At 47.1% G+C, this 23,017-nt stretch overlaps 1 protein-coding gene across 1 annotated transcript in view; it reads right to left on the reverse strand.

Annotated features, from left to right (window-relative positions):
- LOC144768800 (uncharacterized) overlaps nucleotides 1-23,017 on the reverse strand; it is a 322,884-nt gene that overhangs the window by 37,747 nt on the left and 262,120 nt on the right. Inside the window, exons 10-11 of the mRNA XM_078652745.1 lie at nucleotides 18,863-19,099; nucleotides 18,251-18,380 (exon numbers count right to left, since the gene is read on the reverse strand). Of these exons, the coding sequence (XP_078508871.1) occupies nucleotides 18,251-18,380; nucleotides 18,863-19,099 (367 nt within the window). The remainder of the gene's footprint in view (nucleotides 1-18,250; nucleotides 18,381-18,862; nucleotides 19,100-23,017) is intronic.

Here is a 23,017-nt window from a genome sequence, read left to right on the forward strand (position 1 = left end):
TTGGATGGTGTGCTGCATACACTAGACATGCCTTGGCATCATGCATGAGAGCTGGATTTGTGTGTCGAAGCTCAGAGTTAGGTGAGGAATGTAGCAAACAAGCACGAGAAATAGGAGCGCAAGGTGCATATAAAGCGCAGTTGTTCTTGTGGGTTCCGTAAAGCTGGTGCTATTGACCCTTCTGAATTGCAGGTAGTTGCTGGTAATCGTTATTACATTCGGGAGCGCGTTCCAGAGCTTGCAGGCCTGTCTTACAGAATGAGCCCTCAACCTCTCCCCCAAATTGAGCTTTTTTATCTAATTTCTACTTTTCTTAGGACGGATTGTAGTCGGACCACGTTTTTGCAACACCACAGATGTCAGGGTGCTTTCTGTCAGCGCCAGATGATTCTGAAGGGGCGAGAGATTTTGATCGATACCTTATATCTATTGATCCAAACCTCGATCTGGTCGACTGAACCTTTATTGCCTGTCTTGGAAGGAAACAGTACACCTATCTGCAAATTAGTTCACCCAAGAAAGGACTCTACTCTCAAAGATCACGGACAACTTCTAGGTTTCAAAAGTTTATTGTAAAGATATAATGAGCTGCAAATACAAGCATCTCAGAATGAGATTCACGAGGTACACAGGTCCAATTACATACATGTGCTCTCGAAAAGCCCTCAGACGAGCAACAGAAATCACTAACACAAGTTCTAAAAATAGCAAAGCTATCAGCATAGACGCATATCTCTCCTTCATTTAGGTTGGAGGAAAACAAACACAGGTTAGGCGTCCCTACCCTGTTCTAGATGGTATCCCTACTTAACCAAATCCCAACCTAACAAAGGTGTCAGCAATGAATGACCCCCAAGGGAAGTCACCCACTCTAAGTCTCTTGGTGAAAACCTAAAGTTCTCCAGTCATGACCCCTCACTGCCTACCCATCCGCTCTCTAAAGGGTCCTCAGGTCTCTGCTCTAACTCCACCCAGGGGTGCTGTCCCTAATACAAAACAGTCAACAACATTTGAGACGCCCCTTGCGAAACGCCTCTCACGTGGTGCAACTTCAGGCTTTTTCCATGATGCTTTGTATTGGGCCTCAGACGTTAGAGTTGACCTTGCTTCTCAGTCTCTTCTCCGGCCCGCTGATACCCCTTAAACATTCCAGAACCCTCCTCCATGTCTGGGCCGTCTACTGAACAGGCCTCTATTCATTCACTTATAATTGGATCCCCCCTTTCCTGTTGCAGACAGATATCTGCCGCCAAGAACCCAACTCTCATAGACTTCTAAAAAGGCTTGCAACATTTCTCAGCCCAGACATGTACGTGTAAATCAATGCTAAAACATTTCAGGCCTACAATATTTCACATTATGATTATAGCATTCAATTCCTTCATTTAATTAAAGCATGTTAAAACTCTTATTCTATTATTTAGAAAACATTACTCTAAATCATGGCCCATTAATGCAATGACCAAAAACGTTAAACAATCTGTGTCGTGAAAAGAAACACCTTCCCTTTTAGCTCCAGCTCTGGCCCTGAGGCCTACCACGTTCTGCGTTTTACCACAGACCATCTTATATGTTAACAGCTACACGACATAGATTCAAAATAATCACGTCTAATAAAATCATATAATGTCACACCTTTCTGTATTAGTTCCACTTCTACTTAAATCTCTATATTAGCTATACATTTAGAATATAATTTCAGATACTATTAGCACTCATGGCATTTCTCTTCATGAATTATGCTCTCTATAGGTAAGTGTGATGTACTCATATATTTATATCAGTTTGCGCTCTCTCAGTTCCCCCCTTTGATGACCTCTCGGGGTCATCACTAACATTTAAACTGCAGTTATTGCTGGCATTCTCTGCGCTTCCAGAGCTCTCAGGCTCCTGTACTGATTATCTTGTATGGCAGCCAATCTCTGCAACTGTTCTCTTTGGGCCCTTTCTGACCTTCTTGCTCTGTACCATTTGAATACCCTCACCAATCCCCACAATATTATCCCACAGATCAATATTATGATGATAGGCTTTAGGATATACCAAATAAAGCTTTTGCCTAAGGTGGAAAACCACCCTCCAACTGTACTCATTCCGTGGCCCACCTTTTCCCAGACATTTTCTCTACTCAAGTCTTCGATCTCTTTGTGTATATTAGTTATGTTCTTAATAACTTTCTCAAGGGGTTTTGAAAGGTCTGGAATGTAAGTGCAACATTCCTGAACCTTCAAAGCCTTACAGACTCCGCCCTCTTTTGCTAATAAGACATCTAATGCAAGCCGATTTTGAAGAACCATAGCCCTTATCGATTGCATCTCTCCTTCTACCAGCATTAAGGACTGAGCAGTGCTGGCAGACAACCTGTCGACAACTGTTGCCAGTCGTCTAATTTTAACATCATTAAGGATTATTCCCAAAAGAGGGAACATAGCTCCAAAGACATCTCCAACCATTTCTGCATCGCCTAAATCCCTCCTTCCCCTCGATGATGTCTGGCCCTCAATGATCAATAAGTCTTGTGCATGATATATTTTGGGGAAGACAATTGCCAAGTAACATGATCCATACCAGTTGTCAGGTAGTCTCACGTAAGCATTTCTTCCACATACAAAATACACATTTGGAATCACTTGCATTCCCTTCAGGAAATCCTTAGTGTAGTACTCTAAATTAAAAGCATGTTCACAGTCAACTTCACCCACGTATACATTTTCATAATACGTTTTGGCTCGGTGAAGACATAACTTTCCTTTCTGCGCTTTATCTAAAGCTATTGGACCACTACTACCCTTTCTCTTGTGTGACTTCTCTTCCTCGGTCCAATCTAATTTCCCTTGTCCTGATTTTTTCAAAATCTTTTGTCTCCTGTAACGATCATCCACCTGCCCTATGAACTTTTTCTCGACTTCTGACACCTTGCATGTCAGATTATTTCTACGGGCATGTGAAGTATCTAAGGTAATCCAAGGAATGAAGAACTTGGCCAATCTGTCTTCACTCTTCCAGTAATCCCATTTATTCATCTGCTTATAATTCGGGACTTCTGGCAACACAGAATCATAATTGGAGAAATAGTATTCAAAACTATCTCTCTCATAAAATATACTAAGCAATAAGCTACATGTAATGCCATATGTCAGAGGGAGGTGATGATATCGAATTCCTTCATCTACAGACGCAGGCAACTGCATGCAGACGTAGCAATCCTTAACCTCCATGGCATCCACGTATTCATACAAAAGTTTAGCATAAGCATTTGACCTAAAGTCTCCTTGGGACTCGTCTACATGTAACCTGCGGGCTTCTGCAGCCAATAACGCTTTCTCTTGAGTGTTTTCCCTTTTCTCACCTGCAACAGTGGGTGTAAGTGTTACTACAGAATTCGCATCAGTTACCTTTACCTCTTCCTCATGTCCCTTTACATAAGAAATTGTTACCACTAAAGCTATTAATATTATCACTCCTACTATTAGTGTACCTATTATACATTTAGCTCTGCGGTTCGGGGTGCCGGCCTCCATTTCGTCAGACAATCTAGCTTTTCCCTTTCTCTTTGCAAAAAAAGTTCTTTTCCTCTCGTTCCTTTACAGTCTCTTTCAATCCTTTTTTGTCTTTAGAATCCACACAGCTGGAGGCTGACAGCCTTTTTCGCAAAAAGTCCTTTCACAGTTCAAAAAGACAACCCTAGCCCTTCTCCATCCACTCAAGGGGTTCCCTAAAATTCTCTGCTTCCTGGGCGCTAGGTAATCTTCTTTTCTTCTGCTTGCTTTATTTACAAAGTCCTTTAACAATCGACTATTAGATTTGTGGTTGCAGCTTCAATAGCATAGTTCAATATTTCCATGCGAAGAGTATGCTCTTCATGTGCTGTTATCGTGGTACCAAAGTCGGGGAATTTCAATTCTGTAAGAAACATGTGTTTTAACTTGCTGAGGCGGGGAGGTCTGGGGAGCACGAATGTTAGTGACCCTTCTTGTTCGACACCGGGTACCAACAGTTGTATTTCCACGGTGATAATGGGCTCAGAACTGGACACCACCACCGCTCGGATCCTCCCTGTCTCCGGTTTCACAGACATTTGTCGCCAGATATGTCCACTCAGGTGTGGAGTATCTTCTGTTAGGCACACGCACTCTTCTTGACCTCCTTCGGTCTGGTGCTTCAGCGCCCTGAGCACCTTCTTCTGGGTCTGAGTCTTCTGATATCGGAGGAAGGGTTGCTTCTGGAGTTGACCTCAGGCTAGAACTTCTTCTTTGCGGCCAATTTGCTTCTCCACGTGCCCTTCTACTCCTTCTCCTTCTGGTCTGTTCTCGCTCTCTTTCAGACCTGTCAGGGTCAGACTCGTACTCCCAGCTGTCTTCTCCTTCTGTAGCGTCTTCTGTTTCGCTGTTGTACTGACCGTCCTCAGCTTGGTCAGACTCGTTCCCTGCTTCCACTGGCACCTCTACAGCTTGGCTAGCCCCCTCTATGGCTTCTTGGTCCTCAGCTGGACGTCCATCCGAGAGAGGAGCTGTTTCCAGAGGTGCTGGAACCCTCTTCGTATGCGACGCGTGTATCCAGTTGGGCAGGCCTCCCACCTTTACAGCTGTACTTGTGATCAGGATGACCTGGTAGGGCCCACGCCAACGAATATCCAAGCAGCTTCTTCTCACATGTTTCTTCACCAGGACCCAGTCCCCAGGATACAGGTCATGGCAAGGGCCCTGGCACGCTGGAACCTCTGCAGCCTGCACCTGAAGGGACACAGAACGCATGGCGTCAGACAGCCCCTTACAATAGTCCAGGATCATATCATCTGTGATATTTAACAGTGCAGTAGCTGGAATAGATGGCAGTCTCATTGCTCTCCCCATTAACACCTCATGTGGTGACAACCCTGTTCTTCTGTCTGGGGTACTACGAAGGCTCATGAGTACTAATGGCAGGGCGTCAGGCCAACTCAGGGTCGTTGAGGAGCAAACTTTCGCTATTCTGGACTTGATCGTGCCATTAATTTGTTCCACAATTCCTGAGGCTTCTGGTCGGTAACTGCAATGGAGCTTTTGGTCTATATTCAGTGCAACACAAATCATCTTCACAAGCTCGCTGTTAAAATGTGTTCCCCTATCTGATTCCAAAAAGGCCGGCACCCCGAAACGAGGGATAAGTTCTCTAAGCAGTAACTTAGCCACTGTGAGGGTGTCGCACCTACGTGTAGGGTATGCCTCAACCCATCTGGAGAACACACAAACAACCACCAGGACATAGCGGAGGCGGTTGCATCTTGGCATTTCAATGAAATCTATCTGCATTCTGTTGAATGGACCTCCAGACCTTCCTATGTGACTTAGTGCAACTGGTGTTCTTTTCCCTACATTCAGCTGCTGGCAGGTCACACAACGCTGGCACACTGCTTCTGCTGCTATTCTAAACTTAGGATTGTACCAAGTCTGTCTAAACACTCTCAGCATAGCATCTCTCCCTAAGTGTACGGGACCATGTATGAGTCTAGCCATTGGACTCACCATCTCATTGGGCAACACTGCTCTGCCGTCTGCTGAGACCCAAAAATGAGTCTCACCCATTACACATCCTGCCTTTACCCATGTTTCCTTTTCTGAATCAGGAGCATTTTCTTGCATGGTTGACAATTCATCCCAAGTATCAACAGTTTCCAGTATCATGGCTAATTCAGTTCTTACATTTATTCCACCCACATCCACCTCTGTGAAAGAGTAACCTTGTTCTGCGCAATACCGCGCAACTTCATCAGCATATCTATTGCCTTTCGAAACAAAGTCCTCATTTTTGGTATGTGCGATGCACTTTACAACTGCGATACTTGCTGGACATTGCAATGCTTCTAACAACAAGCGCACAAACTCTCCATTGCGAATGGGAGAGCCTGAAGAAGTCATGAACCCTCTTTGAGACCATAACTGCCCGTAATCATGAACTACCCCAAACCCGTATTGGCTGTCGGTGTAGATGGTGACTCGAATTTGATTGCCTGCTAAGCAAGCACGTGTTAGGGCAATAATCTCGGCTACCTGAGCGGAGTTTACTCCTTCCAGGCACCCTGCTTCCACAACTCCTTCAATGGTACAAACAGCATAAGCTGCTCTCAACTGCCCAACTTCGTCTCTTACACATGAGCCATCGACAAAGAAAACTTCGTCTGGGTCGGTCAGTGGCTCATCTACGATGTCGGGTCTGGGTTTGGTGCATAGTTCAGTCACATCGAGACAGTCATGGTCTGTATATTCATCATCATCATCAATATCATTTGGAAGTGGCATTAAGGTAGCAGGGTTCAAAACAGAGCATCTCTTGAGGGTCACGTTCTCTGCAGCAAGAATAACTTGCTCATAGCGCGTGAGCCTGCTATTGGTCAGATGCTGTGTCTTGGTCCTGGTCATCAACAGTTCAACAGAATGTGGCACGCACACCTCTAACGGGTGCCCCATGACGATATTTTCACATCTCTCAATGCTGACACCCGTTGCAGCAACGGATTTGAGACATCCGGGCAACGCTGCGGCTACTGGGTCTAAAGTAGCTGAGAAATAAGCAACTGGTCTACGGGCATTCCCATGGATTTGGACCAACACAGACAACGCACAACCTTCTCTCTCACAACAGTAAAGAAAGAATTGTTTATTGTAATCAGGCATTCCCAATGCCGGAGCACGACACAGGTCCTCTCTCAGCTGTAAGAATGCCATCAAACAGTCTTTGTCCCATGGTACCGGATCACTCACCTCCTTGTGCGTCAGTTTTTGCAAAGGTTTTGCTTTCAGTGAAAAGTTCACGATCCACTGTCGGCAATAACCCACCATCCCTAGGAACATCCTGACCTCTCTCTGTGTCTGAGGCGCATTCATTTTCATGATCGCCTCTATCCTGTCTGGTGACACTTTTCGTTTGCCTTTCTCAATTCTGTGTCCCAAGTACTGCACTTCTGTCAGGCAGTACTGCAATTTTCCCGGGGATACCTTATGCCCATTGGCAGCTAGGTGATTTAACAAAGCAATGGAGTCTTCCCTGCAAGCTTCTTCTGTGTCTGACGCCACAAGGAGGTCGTCTATGTACTGGACCAGAACTGACTTCTGGGGCAGCACTAGACTTTCAAGATTTTTCTTCAGAAGCTGGTTAAAGATCGATGGACTCTCTGTATACCCCTGAGGGATACGACACCATGTTAGGACGCGATTTTCCAGCTTAAATGCGAAAAGAAAATGGCTATCTTCGTCCAAAGGGATCGAAAAGAAAGCCTGACAAAGATCTATCACAGTGAACCACTCAGCTTGGAATGGAATCTGAAACAGTATCACTGATGGATTCGGTACCACTGGACAACATGAAACGACTATGTTATTAATCTTTCGCAGGTCCTGTACTATCCGAAATTTCCCATTGGGTTTCTGCAGACCCATAATCGGGGAGTTACATGGACTACCCACGATTTCTTTCAGTATTCCCTGTTTAATCATGGACTCGATCACGGGTTTTATGCCTGCAATCGTTTCTGGAGTCAATTTATACTGGGGTGTTCTTGGGAACTCAGCATGCGGTTTCACTACAATTTTCACTGGGTCCACCCCTTTGACCAATCCAATCTCTTCCCCAGTGAAATCCCATACCTCTGATGCCACTGTCTCTCTCAAATCCCAGGGAAGCTCGTCTACTGTCAAAGTAGGGTACAGCTCCACACATATTCTTGAGTTTGCAACTTTGAAATCTGCATCATCATCATTAGTCAATACCTCCACTCCCTGGGGTGTACAATATATAGTACAATTCAATTTGCACAACAGGTCTCTTCCTAGCAGACACACAGGGCTTGAATCGCAAACCACAAATTGGTGCTCATCGCTGTACTTCCCTATTTTCACCTGTACCGGTTCTGTCAATTGGCTGGTTATTCTCCTGTTTGCGACCCCTACCACCTGTATGGTCTCTCCAGACATGGGCAGGTCTGGAACTGCAGCTGATCTGATCGTGGATCTAGTGGCTCCTGTGTCCACCAGAAATGTCGTAGGGCACCCTGCTACTTCTGCTTCCACATAGGGTCCCCTCTGATCTACCTCTAAGGCTGCCCCAAGGGTGCAGTCTTCTCTTTCCACTCTCTGTCCGGTTAATGGGTCCACATAATAGCATTCTTCACCTTCCACAAACAGGGGCATTTGTCTATAGGTCTTACCCATACTCCCTACTCGAGGAGGTTGCGGGAACTGGGCTCGGGGAGGAGCCCCCCCCCCTTTGAGCACCTTTCCTTGGTATGGCGTCGCCCCTCTCATAGGTGCGCTCTGGACCTCTTCCTCCTCTATCTCTTGCTCTCCGATCTCTACATTGTAAGGGCACTCGCGTTTCCAATGCCCCAACTCGTTGCACTGGTGGCACCTAGTCGTTTTCTTCAAGGTAGCTATGTCTACTCTGGGTCTAAAGGTAGTACTCTCCTCATTACCCTTGTTCTGACTGTACTGCTTCTTACCTCCTGTACCTGTCCCTTGCTGCTGTTGTTGCGGTCCCCCCTTTCCTGCTGTCTGCAATTGTACCACCATCAGCTTCTCTTTTAGTTTCTTAGTCTTGGAGTCTACCTCATCACAGCAGTACCTGGCATATCTCAGTATTTCATCTAGGGGTCTACTTTGCCAACAAATCGAGTGTTGCTGAATCATTAAACTAATATCCGGTCTCAGTCCCAGGACGAACTTGGACACAAATTGCCCTATGTCCTTTGGATCCATTACATCCAAGCCGCTATACTGTTTAAACGCCTTCAGCAATCTCTCGTAATATTCATGGACTGTCTCTTTGGGTTCCTGTCTCGTTCTGTCTATTCTGACCCAATCTATGTCTTGCATTGGCACTTTTTCTTTCAGCCAAGTCATCACTCTCTCGAATTTTGCCATCACGATCTCGGACGGCCCATTAGTCCTAGCATCTCTCTCTGGCTCCGTTGTGGGCCACTCAGCGCTAACCTTGCATGCTGTCCACAGATCTCCTGGTACTACAATGTCAAACAGCGTGTTCAGATCTATCCATAGGACTTTTGAGATCTTTACAAACCTCTCGACTTGCTTGTACCACTCCACGGGGCTCTCTCGTAACTTGGGGAAAGATGTGGTAAAAGCAGCTAAATCTCCCCTACTCCAAGGGACATGTACATAGCTCCCATTGGCAACTTCACGCAAAGGGTAAGCTTCTATCCCCTGCTGTCCTGGAGTCATACCAATCATGCTTCTCCTGCCGGTCCCTTTCTTGGACCACCTCTCTTCCCATTTATCTAGTGCTCTCCATGTCCTTATTCCAGTAATCAGTTCCCTTATGTGTGTTTTCAGCCCAATCGTTCTCCTCTCATCTAGGTCTCGATCTGAGTAATGTAGCCTGTGGTTACCCTGTAATGCCTTGGTTCTTGACAGATCCACCATATATTTGCCTGCTAGTTCGACTAACTTCTCATGGACTGCTCTCGCCTTTCGTGTGATGTCCTTTGCCATATACAGTATTTCATCCTGTTCATACATTTCCATTCTTTCTAAAGGCAGGGTACCATCTACCATGTCATCCAGATCTGACCTTAAGCTGGAGACATCAAGTCTCTTGGCTTTTATTTCAGCTCGCAATATGTCTTTTGAAGGGGGCTCACTGGTCTCCCTACCATCCCAACTTCGAGCTCTGCGTTTGGGCTCAGGAGAGTTAAAGGGTGGCCTCCCTTGCTCCCATCTCTCCAGGTCCCATGCTCGGCCATCCGATCTTGGAAGGTGATGGAACACGGGCCTTTTATCCCTACTCTCTCTCTGCCCACTCTCGTCTTCTTCTCTCCTCACACCGCACATCTCTCTGTTATTTTCCCTCTGGTCGCTACACTCCCTTTGCCTCGTATCGCTCAGTATCCGATACGATCCTTCCTGGTTCCCCATATTCCCTGGGCTGCGCTCATTTCTGTCATCACAGGGACTATGGTGCGACCTCTCACAACTCCCATTCTGTTCTCTGGTGGCAGGCACACAGTGTGGACACCTAAAGCTGTTCCTGTACTCTTGCGCTCTCCTCTCCCCTTCACTGAGTATTGGGCACGCCACCCCTTCACTCCCGGGGCCCCCGTTTTCCAGGTCTGTTCTTCCTCCATTCCGGGCCCAATGGGTGACTCCCCTACTCCCTCTACAGTCCCACTCCGGGCTACTCTCCCCAGCCCCGCAGTGAGTTCGTGCTCTGCTGTCCTGACTTTCCCTTTCTGCTTCTGCAGCATTGATGCACTTTTGAGCCTTCACTGCCTCATCCCACTGCTTCATGTACTCATTTAGCTCTTGAAAGGATTTTCGTCCAGATCCCCTCAGATCCATTGGCCATCTAGGGCCCCCAGGATCTCCTCCTGGGTCCCCTGCTGTGTGCATCGGGGTGCTCCACTCTCTGGGTATCGGCATCTGACTTGGTGAATTAGTGGTATCGTTCCTCCTTGCCTGCTCTGCTCTTTCTCTGTCTTTCCTTTTCCGTTCTTCCCCTTTTGCTCTCTCTTGGTCATATATCGATATTATAGGACCTATGGTAACAGGTACCTGTAGTGCATCTGGTAATGGGTAGGATGTGGCGCTTTCCGTTTCCGGCGCTCTTTGTACCACAAACCTACCGACTACCTGTTGCACCTGACTAGGCTGGAGCAACTCTTTCTTTGGCTCAGGATCCCACTCTGAACTGGGAAGCGGTCTATGCTCTCCTGCATTGCCCCCCTTTTCTCCTTCAGTATTCTCGACCTCTCCCCCTGCTCTATTATACGGGGGTGGCCTGTCTGTCAGTAATCTGTTTATCAGGCTGTCCTCTGTTTCGCTCTCATCATCTTCTTCTAGGGGGCTTTTATTTACTGGCGCCTCTAACACTGGGTACAGTTTATTTATTTCCAAATTATGCACTCTCCATCTTTTAGCATCCGCATCCCACCTGGCATCCTGTACTGCCCTTACCGAGCGTTTCACCCTTTCTTGTCGTCTGTTCATATTCCTTTCATGCGCTGCCCTAAGCCATGCTTCAAGGGCTTCAAACTGGGTTGGTCTAGGCAAGGGTCTCTTTGAGGTCATGACTGATTTCAATCGATGTAACACCTCTAATCTGAACGTCCCGTACTTCGGGAACGTCAGTTCCTCGTTTCCTTCAGTAATCTTACTCCACTCTGATATCCAAAGGATCGTATGCAACCCAACATTTACTGCCATATAACGAGCTGGCGTACCCTCCGGCGGGGCTTCTTCCCCTTCATACGATCCTCGCCTCTCTTTCTTAAACAGCGCTTTCAACCATTTAAAACACTTCATAATTATGCGCACAAAATCCAGCCTCGCTACTCTGTTTACTTCCTGATGACAATCCACCAATCCTGTCGCGGCTTTGCTAGCTTGGCCTATCACAGCGCGGTCTTTCTCCTGTCAGCCAATCACTGCGCGACACCACCTGACGTCTCTTTTCTCCGCTTCGCAGCAGCACCCCTCCTTTCTCAACTCGTCTCCCGGTTATGCATGCGTCCCATTCATACACTGAAAAATGACTACTTCCGACCAAGCGGTCACTTCTCTCGACTGTACGTCCACAGTCTATCTGTAATTGTCAACCAACTGACGAGATGTCTATCGTCTCTCTGATAGGTTACTTACACACACAGTAACTTCCGACCAGCGTCCGTTACTCACGCACTCACTCTTACGTTCCCCCTATCTCGGTCTCTCGGGTGATCAATGGTACCTCATGACCCCCTTCACACTAGTTGACAATTACTCTGGGTGTCCGATACACCCGAACCACTTAAGCTCTCCTTGAACTTAAGATTTCCACCGGTTGCGCGCGCTCACAACCTGTTCCACAGTCACTCTACAGACATTCAACTCCGCCAGACATTACAACATAGATACAATACAAAAACACCGCAATCTAACACGCATAACCCTTTATACTCACTCTCGACCGATACTGCTGCTTTTTCCGTCTCACGTCATCCGGATCTTCATCTGCGGGCTGTTCTTCCGATCATCGATTTCTAGGGGCCTTGGGGTAAGCTAACCTGGCCTAGGTCACCGTCCTCAAGAAGGCAACCATCCTCTGCTACCAACTGAAGGGGCGAGATTTTGATCGATACCTTATATCTATTGATCCAAACCTCGATCTGGTCGACTGAACCTTTATTGCCTGTCTTGGAAGGAAACAGTACACCTATCTGCAAATTAGTTCACCCAAGAAAGGACTCTACTCTCAAAGATCACGGACAACTTCTAGGTTTCAAAAGTTTATTGTAAAGATATAATGAGCTGCAAATACAAGCATCTCAGAATGAGATTCACGAGGTACACAGGTCCAATTACATACATGTGCTCTCGAAAAGCCCTCAGACGAGCAACAGAAATCACTAACACAAGTTCTAAAAATAGCAAAGCTATCAGCATAGACGCATATCTCTCCTTCATTTAGGTTGGAGGAAAACAAACACAGGTTAGGCGTCCCTACCCTGTTCTAGATGGTATCCCTACTTAACCAAATCCCAACCTAACAAAGGTGTCAGCAATGAATGACCCCCAAGGGAAGTCACCCACTCTAAGTCTCTTGGTGAAAACCTAAAGTTCTCCAGTCATGACCCCTCACTGCCTACCCATCCGCTCTCTAAAGGGTCCTCAGGTCTCTGCTCTAACTCCACCCAGGGGTGCTGTCCCTAATACAAAACAGTCAACAACATTTGAGACGCCCCTTGCGAAACGCCTCTCACGTGGTGCAACTTCAGGCTTTTTCCATGATGCTTTGTATTGGGCCTCAGACGTTAGAGTTGACCTTGCTTCTCAGTCTCTTCTCCGGCCCGCTGATACCCCTTAAACATTCCAGAACCCTCCTCCATGTCTGGGCCGTCTACTGAACAGGCCTCTATTCATTCACTTATAATTGGATCCCCCCTTTCCTGTTGCAGACAGATATCTGCCGCCAAGAACCCAACTCTCATAGACTTCTAAAAAGGCTTGCAACATTTCTCAGCCCAGACATGTACGTGTAAATCAATGCTAAAACATTTCAGGCCTACAATATTTCACATTATGATTATAGCATTCAATTCCTTCATTTAATTAAAGCATGTTAAAACTCTTATTCTATTATTTAGAAAACATTACTCTAAATCATGGCCCATTAATGCAATGACCAAAAACGTTAAACAATCTGTGTCGTGAAAAGAAACACCTTCCCTTTTAGCTCCAGCTCTGGCCCTGAGGCCTACCACGTTCTGCGTTTTACCACAGACCATCTTATATGTTAACAGCTACACGACATAGATTCAAAATAATCACGTCTAATAAAATCATATAATGTCACACCTTTCTGTATTAGTTCCACTTCTACTTAAATCTCTATATTAGCTATACATTTAGAATATAATTTCAGATACTATTAGCACTCATGGCATTTCTCTTCATGAATTATGCTCTCTATAGGTAAGTGTGATGTACTCATATATTTATATCAGTTTGCGCTCTCTCAATTCCATACAATCTAAGTGCCTATTGCCACTTCATGTAATGACCACACACCACCATGTATTTCCACCTCACACCCAGAATCCTCATTCGGATATCACACCTCACAAAACCCAAGAGTGCCACAGACCACCCTTCCACACTTGATACCATACTGTATGCCACAAACCCAACTCATCTGTAAATATGCCATACATTACATCATATCACATGCTGTATTACCATACCACACAACACAGCTTCATACCAAAGTATACCACACCTTACTCCTACGCACTGAATAGCTCATAGGCCTACTTAGCACCAGACCACTCCTTTCACCACCAACACACGGGCACAATACAATACATACATCACAAAGTGACAACAGTATCTCACGATACTTCAAAACACACCATTTAAGTCCATATCACCACATATCATCCAAGACCACCTCATATTATACATCAAACCACACATATCATAATTGACATCACACTAGCCCATAAAACAAACATAACAGCTCACCTCAAGTACCCCACCACAGTACACTACGCCACACCAGGCCTCACCAAGCACACCATGCTATACATAAAGCAGTTGAGGGAGGGTAGGCCTATATGACACCTGCAGCGGGACCATTGGAGAGACCGACTCACTGACAGTCAAATTAAAGAATTGAAGACACTGAACAATCAAAGTGAATGCATACCATGTATCCTTCTTTTCCATGAATTTAAAACAAGTGATAAGCTGTAAGACCAGCTCCCCGTGGAGATATCCATTGTGATAATCCACAAGTGGAAGTTAATAGTAGGTAGGATAGAGAACTCATGTGAGAACACGCAAACATAGGCAATGATGATGATGATGATAAGAGCCTTGTATAGCGCAACTTAGCCTGTAGGCGTCAAGGCGCGGAGGATGGAAAAATCTGTGTGGAGGGGGAGGAGGCATGCCGACTAGAAATAGAATTCACTGAAGAGCCAGGTCTTCAGGGCTTTCCGGAAAAGGAGATAGGAGGATTGAGCCTTGAGCTCCACTGGAAGGGAGTTCCAAATCCTTGGAACGAGGGAGGAAAAGGCCCTCCCGGCCCACCTTGCTTTAGCACTTCTGGGAACGGCAAGGAGATTTTTATTCGCTGAGCGCAGGGCCCTGCCGGGGATATGACGGGACACAAGAGAACTAATATCTTCTGCCCCAAGTCCATGCAGGGCACGGTGAGTAAGGCACAAGTCCTTGAATTCAATCCTTGCTTGCATGGGGAGCCAGTGCAAATTTTTCCTGATGGAGGAGCCTGATGAACGCCTCGGAGCGTCAACAACGAACCTTGCGTCCGCGTTTTGTATAATCTGGAGACGCTGGACAAGTTGCTTATTAATTCCTAGATAGAGTACATTACAATAATCTAATCTTGAGGTTATGAGGGCCACTGTGACCTGTTTACGGGCTTCGATCGACAGATAGTGAGCGATTTTCTTTAGGATTCGCAGAACCCCACAGCAGGTTGAGGCAGTCCTGCTAACCTGTTTATTAAAGGAAAGCGAAGAGTCAAAGATTACACCCAGATTCTGGGCAGACTGAGAGGGCATGGGGCAGGCACCTAGAGCAGAAGGCCACCAGTAAATAGACCAGGTCTCCTTCTTGCCTCCGAAAATGAGCACCTCTGTTTTGTCCCCGTTTAGCTTAAGGTAATTTCTCACCATCCAATTCGCAACTGCTTCCATGCAGGCTCTAAAATTAAGGGCAGTGATGTCAGTGGTTTGCGAAATGGAGACCATGATCTGGGTGTCGTCAGCGTAAGATACGAGTTTCAGACCAAAGGATCTGACCAACATGGCCAATGGTGTTACATAAATATTAAAGAGTGTGGGGCTCAGGGACGAGCCCTGAGGGACCCCACACTGCACAGGCTTGATGGGGGAAAGATAGTTAACCCTCTGTTTGCGTTGAGCCAGAAAAGATGTTAAAAGGCTAAGCGCGGGTCCCTCCACTTCTATCTCCCCAAGACGCATGGCCAAGATGGAAGGGGACAGGGTGTCAAAGGAGGCTGTGAGGTCGAGCAGGACCAGCAGAGTAGTCTGGCCACTGTTGACCTTAGCACGTATGTTGTTGGTGACAACTGTGAGGGTGGACTCGGTGCTGTGTGCCTTCCGAAAACCGTGTTGGGATGGGTCAAGAAGGCTGGCGTGTTCTAAGAAAGCGCTCAGATGGGTGTTTAAGTGGGCTTCTAACATTTTCGCAGGAGCAGGGAGCAAGGAAATAGGGCGAAAATTCTTGAGGGTCCCTGGGTCTAGCGTGGGTTTCTTAAGAAGAGGTTTGACAATGGCTAATTTCCATAGCTCCGGTTAGACACCCTCGTGGATTGCCCGATTGATGACCTCCAGGAAGGAAGGGAGTAGGACGTCTCTGCACTCTTTAAAAATTTTAAGAGGGCAGTGGTCAAGAGGCGATCCCGACTTAAGGGCATCCAAGTGCGAATTAAGTTGTTCTAAGGTTAACAAGGGAAAGTTGGTAAAGTAGCAACCCTGAGGTCTAACGGAAATCATTTCTACAGAGGGTGCCACCATGACGGAGGGGGGCCCTAGATCATGGTTGAGGGCTTCTAGACCTGAGTGAATATCCATAATTTTCACATGGAAAAAGGTGGAAATTTGGTCGCAGAGATCCTGTGAGGCAACAATGGGGTCGGGAGATTGAAGGGCACACAGGGAATCCACGATTTTGAATAGTTCCCGAGGGGAGCTAAGTGAGGTGGTGATTTTGGTAAAGTGGGATTTCTTTGCCGCCAACACCGCGGTTTTATACTCCTTGAGAAGTCTTTTGTGATTATCTTTTTCAAGGGAGTCGAGGTGGAGCTTCCAAAGCCTCTCCTGCTTCCTACAGCCCTGCCTGTGTAATCTAAGGGTGTCTGAATACCAGGGTGCTGTGGGGCGTTTCCTTGCGGAATAGTGCTGCTTAAGCGGGGCCAGAGTATCGACGGACTTAGAGATGGCATTGTGAAGGTCCAGAGCCGCCGTGTCGGAGCCTTTAGGTGAAGAGGTCATGGAGCAGGACAGTAGTGGGGCTAGAGTTTCATTATTTATCCCCCGGAGGTTTCTCTTTAATTCCCATCTGCTAGGATCTCCCAGCGCAGCGGAGAAATGAGGGGTAAAAAAATCAAAAGGGACGGCCATTTGGTCTGACCAGGACAGAGGAAGGGGGATCCCTATCCTTAATCTGGGGTCATTGGAGAAAACACCGTCCAACGTGTGTCCATCAGAATGAATAGGCCCCATAACTCTTTGTGTTAACCCACAAGAGGCCATGGAGTCCAACAGGTGGATAGAATCTGTGGAAGTGTCATTCTCCAAATTAAAATTGAAATCCCCCAGGATAGTTAGATTTGGCCTATCTATATAGGGTTCCAGCATTTTTAGAAGGTCAAGGCTAAAGCTGGCCCTGGGGCCCGGAGGCCTGTAAATCAAGATTCCCGCAAAGGAGAACGTGGGGGCGGGGTTGAGGGCAAAATACATAGCCTGAAAGGAGGCTGAAGGCAAATGTTTGATGTGGCATTTTATAGAGGTTCTATGCAAGATTCCCAATCCACCTCCCCTCCGACCCACCCTATCCATTCTGGCCAGGGAGTATCCATCTGGGATAGCATTCAGGAGTTCCGGCCCAGAGGACTCAGAGGCACAGGTCTCAGTGACAAATGTCCAGGCGGGGCTTCTATCAGAGATAAAGTCTCTGAAGGCAAAGTTATTTTTGACCAAGGACCAGGCATTGATAAGGAACCCCGCATCCTTAGTCTGCGGGGGAAGCTCGTGATTACCTAACCCCGATCGTTTGTGGCGAGGGACGAGGGGGGGGAGCAGATACCTCTCCCAAGGCACTGACACCTGGGAGAATCTAGAAGCATTTCGGGGGTAAGCATGTGGTGGCAGGTTTTTCCAGGAGGTTTAAGTGAAAGTAGCATCCGTAAGGTGTAAAGGGGGCTGACCTGCCCATAGGTGTCTATGGGTCCAGCCGTTCCGGCCCCCGGCGCAGACAGGCAGGACTATGGCACGACTCCGGCACAGGTCCGGCACGTCCGCTGGTCGCGTCCGCTGCGCGGAGACATGTCCATCCCCTTTTATGCTTCAACTAGACCGCGTCACAGCGCTTCCACCCACCCAATATGGCCGCTATGTAGCTTCGCCTGCCCGGGACCGGACGACTAAGCGACTGCACACGGCTGAGAGTGGCCCAGGTAGCGAGGGAATGGGGGGGGATGGTAACAAGGTTTAAAAAGCTTATTAAATCAAGCAAGAATTACGATTTAAAATACACAAAGAAGAGCGACACAACAACCTCCCGGCTTCCGCCTCAGGAGGGAAATTATCACACAGCAGGAAGGCAAGGCCTCAAGAATAGCTGTAAGAAAAACACATAATTCCTATCAGGAGCAATACTCTTGGGTTCAGAGGGAAACTGAATTAAAGGCACAAACACACAGACATGAGTTGAGGATCAGGGATACAACACCTAGTCTCCCAAAGGAGCACCCCCTCAGTTTGGACAAAGCTATCACCCGGCTACTAATTTACAACATCACCAAATGGCATTAGAAAACGGTGAACATTGTGCTATACAAAACTAAGGAACAGCATAAGTCTAAAATGCTCACTACCAGCAAGTCAATCTCACTGCCTGCCAGCAACTCCACATTACTCCCTGGCAGAATGGTCAACTCAATATCTGCAAGCGTCTCATCTGTACTACAGTCAACCATACCTCTTTTAATGCCAGCAAACCTGCAGGCTTCTCACCTTCTTCTTGTCCTGGTTATGTGTATGGTCAGAGTCAGATCCTGTGATGGAATCATCAAATTCCCAGATGTAGATGTCTCCATCCTCTGCAGACATCACAAGAATATCTAGATCTTCCACAAATAGAGACCTGAGGAAGAACAAGATATCTGTACACCATTGCCTGGAGGTATCAGTGGTAATCAATCTCTAACACTCAAGTATGAACTCAATATTCTCCAGTGGAGGAATGTTTGCCACTGTCCATCATGGAGGTAGTTCCTCACTTCCCACTCGGCGAGGAGGCCACCGACTATACCCCTCAAAGGGTGGACTTCCCTATTTCACCAGAGGAAGGAATACCAATGATTTGGTCGAGGGAGTACCCTTTATTTGCCGCTGGTTGAAAGATTCATAATTTCTCCTATGGTAGGACTTCCTTATCCCATTGGCTGGAGATTCATTAGTGCCTTACATCATAGAAGAACCCAATTGACATGGAGGAGGGTAGACACCACTGCCCCCCTGAAGCGGAGGTCACCATACGCCCTGAAGGAATAATGAAACCCAGTGCCCCATATGGAAATAACTAATTGGCCTTGTTGAAAGTGACCTCCGCTGTCTCGGTCTTACCTTGTAAACATGGCACCTTTTCTCTGTGTGTGCCTCACACTGTGCTGGGAAGTCAGGGAGCCCGCTGTATTTGGCCTTTTGCTGGGAGTGTTTGCTCTCCTACTTGGTGCACTTGCTCTCTTGCTAGGGGTAGTTGCCCGCAGTATGCCAGGCCGCTCACTGGGTTGCTGGGCTCTCTTTCGTATCCATGGATCACATCGCTCCGGGCGCATGTCTGATGTATGAACTGATTCGTTACTGTGAAACGAAACAGAAAACAAGGTCATCAAGTGCCTACAAGAGGCTAGCATATACCTACTAGAGCATGACATGTACCCTACGAGAGCCTAGTATGTACCCACCAAAAGACAGCAGTGTATCCAAAACAGACAATGATGAATGCAACAGAGGCATGTGTGTGTGTGTGCAAAAGAAACATCAGTGATTGTGAAAGAGACCTACTGACATCCCATGATGAGGCAATGGTGTCTCCAATAGAGGCTAAGATGTATGCAAAAGGTACACTGGTGAATGTAAAGTAGAAAAATACCATGAATAATACATAATTGCGGGTGTACGGGTCCATATCAGTAGTATGAGCGTTCTTTTGAGAGCTGCCACAAAGTTACTGGCCTGAATGAAATTATTTAAGAGTGAATGACCTGTGTACATGCTCCAGTAGGCCCACTTCGGAAGCAGCACACTCAACACCCTGATGGGGACAGTATTATTGTAGATTTCCCCTCGCGACGGACAGGTCCCTTGATGGACTGTGCGAACAGAGCATGGCTGCCAGTGAGCCAAAGGTAGAAGTGAGATATGTTAGATGGTGTCAGAGCTCCTGGTGTGGCATCGTTCCCCACTACACAAAATGACCAAATTAGATATTAAGGACAGTGCTTCAGAATGTGGAGGAATGTAAGTGGGCGGGTACGCTAGGTCAGTATAGAGCAACACATGTCTTAGGTGGACCTAAACACAGGAAGTCCACTGACAAGTTCTAGGATGGTGATGAACCCTAGTCCTGGTGGTATACTAGTTCTGGTTTAAGTCCTTCTGGGCAATTTCCTTGAAAGGTATGGGTAGGGTTAGTTTCCCTTGCTGTACACCCAAATCGCTGTTCTGTTCTGCCCACAAGAACATTGTTCACACCCATAGCATCAGTTCAGCCTTGGTTGCCAACTACGAGTATTAACCCAAGGGAGCTATTGGGTAGTAGTCGCTTCTCCCACTATCCAATGTCGCATATGGGTGGTGGCCAATAAAACCAGTATGCATGTATATTTTCCTGTATGGATGTTTATGTTGTGTCACTGCATACCTTTTCTGGAAGGTTATGGTGGGCCTGGTTCCACCAAAATGGATGTTCTAATGTTCCTGTGGAGTCTAACCCATGCTCACTTGAGTAGCCCACCGCTGGATGTAGCCAACCCATAGGGACATTTGTTTCAGTACCAAGGTCTGTACTCATTGGTGGAAACAGTATGCTGATCCGGGACTGCGAAGATCTGGGTGTTAACACCAGGAGGATGCTTTGCCTTCGGGGACACTGGCACAGCACACTAGTTTATATTATTGGCATTTGTATAGTGCTCAGTATGCTATTAATAATACCTTATAGAAATGTCGGATATCAGGATGCATCAATATATGATTCCTGGGTTTCCATCCCAGTCCGGAGTGTGAGTGATATTTTTGCTGTTTTCTGGCTACTGCATTATTGCCTGTCTCCAGTTAGATTGCAAAAAACACAGTTGATGGACAGAATGTAGAACAATGTCATACATTCACCCCAGTACAAGGATCTTGGCCTAAATCCATCGTTTTTTTGCACTCCACACCACCCTGGGTTAGACACTGGCTATATGCAAATCAGCTCTGACCCTGTGCCTCATGGGAACAGTCCAGTCCGAACTACCAAGCCATGTCTTTCCCAGACCGGAATCAAGCATCCAAGGACCGGTTTCTGGCTATCAGCCTTCATCAGCCTGGATAGCTTGACTCCAGTGGTGTGGAGAGCCAGGGACTCACGTCTGAGCATACCCAGCCCACTCGGGGTGAAAATTGCAAAAAACACAGTTGATGGACAGAATGTAGAACAATGTCATACATTCACCCCAGTACAAGGATCTGGGCCTAAATCCATCGTTTTTTTGCACTCCACACCACCCTGGGTTAGACACTGGCTATATGCAAATCAGCTCTGACCCTGTGCCTCATGGGAACAGTCCAGTCCGAACTACCAAGCCATGTCTTTCCCAGACCGGAATCAAGCATCCAAGGACCGGTTTCTGGCTATCAGCCTTCATCAGCCTGGATAGCTTGACTCCAGTGGTGTGGAGAGCCTGGGACTCACGTCTGAGCAAACCCAGCCCACTCGGGGTGAAAATTGCAAAAAACACAGTTGATGGACAGAATGTAGAACAATGTCATACATTCACCCCAGTACAAGGATCTGGGCCTAAATCCATCGTTTTTTTGCACTCCACACCACCCTGGGTTAGACACTGGCTATATGCAAATCAGCTCTGACCCTGTGCCTCATGGGAACAGTCCAGTCCGAACTACCAAGCCATGTCTTTCCCAGACCGGAATCAAGCATCCAAGGACCGGTTTCTGGCTATCAGCCTTCATCAGCCTGGATAGCTTGACCCCAGTGGTGTGGAGAGCCTGGGACTCACGTCTGAGCATACCCAGCCCACTCGGGGTGAAAATTGCAAAAAACACAGTTGATGGACAGAATGTAGAACAATGGCATACATTCACCCCAGTACAAGGATCTGGGCCTAAATCCATCGTTTTTTTGCACTCCACACCACCCTGGGTTAGACACTGGCTATATGCAAATCAGCTCTGACCCTGTGCCTCATGGGAACAGTCCAGTCCGAACTACCAAGCCATGTCTTTCCCAGACCGGAATCAAGCATCCAAGGACCGGTTTCTGGCTATCAGCCTTCATCAGCCTGGATAGCTTGACTCCAGTGGTGTGGAGAGCCTGGGACTCACGTCTGAGCATACCCAGCCCACTCGGGGTGAAAATTGCAAAAAACACAGTTGATGGACAGAATGTAGAACAATGGCATACATTCACCCCAGTACAAGGATCTGGGCCTAAATCCATCGTTTTTTTGCACTCCACTGGGGTGGCAGAGTGGGCTAAAGAACAGTGATGGATCAAACCCAGATCTTTTGACTGGGTGTGAGTGTTTGATTGGTTCAGATGCTCCGTCCATCACCACCCCCTTTTGTACCGCTTTGGCCGCCATAAGTGTGGCAGGGTATGCTCAGACGTGAGTCCCTTGCTCACTTTGCCACTGGATTCAAGCAAGCCGGGCTGAAGACGGCTGGAATGCCAGAAACCGGTCCTCGGAAGCTTGTTTCCGGTCCAGGGAAGGCATGGCTTGGCAGTTCGGGCTGGACTGTTCCCATGAGGCACAGGGTCAGACTGATTTGCATATAGCCATGTCTGAACTGGGGTGGCAGAGTGGGCTAAAGAACAGTGATGGATCAAACCTAGATCTTTTGACTGGGTGTGAGTGTTTGATTGGTTCAGATGCTCCGTCCATCACCACCCCCTTTTGTACCACTGTCTCCAGTTAGATGGTAGGTTTATGTTCAATGCTGTTGGGCTCTGATTTTTGTGGTAAAGAGGCCTGGAGGAGAGCTGTGTTTCCATCTGAGAGATAAGCGGTCAGAATGTTGAATGCTCTGTGCTTGGTGAATCTGGAGAGCAAGCACTCTTGGGTGCACTGTAGGGCGGACTGGTGCTCTGTTGGATGTATGTGTTATTATCCCTCTAGCATGTCCTGTTGAATTCTACATAGAGTGGCTGCATGAGTAGCGTGTGTGCTTGGTGCATGTGTGTTTGTAATGCACAGCTCTATAGTTCACTCTGTTTGGCAGGTGACAGACATAAGAGGGCATGGAATCTTTTTGTGGGGATGTAAAAGGTACAGTGCGGTATATATATATATATATATATATATATATCACGCTCAATCTCCTCTCGTTAGAAAGTAGGAAAGCCGCACTCCGGTGATGTCAGTTTCAACGATATTTTATTATGCAAACAACAAACGCGTTTTAGCGTTTAGCCTTCGTCAGTGTCAATGACACTTGACTCGTGACTACTGATAAAGCTTTGCAAATGTAGTAGCAACCAACAAGGGACTACAC

This window comes from Lissotriton helveticus, chromosome 7 (assembly GCF_964261635.1).
Source record: "Lissotriton helveticus chromosome 7, aLisHel1.1, whole genome shotgun sequence".
NCBI lineage: Eukaryota > Metazoa > Chordata > Amphibia > Caudata > Salamandridae > Lissotriton > Lissotriton helveticus.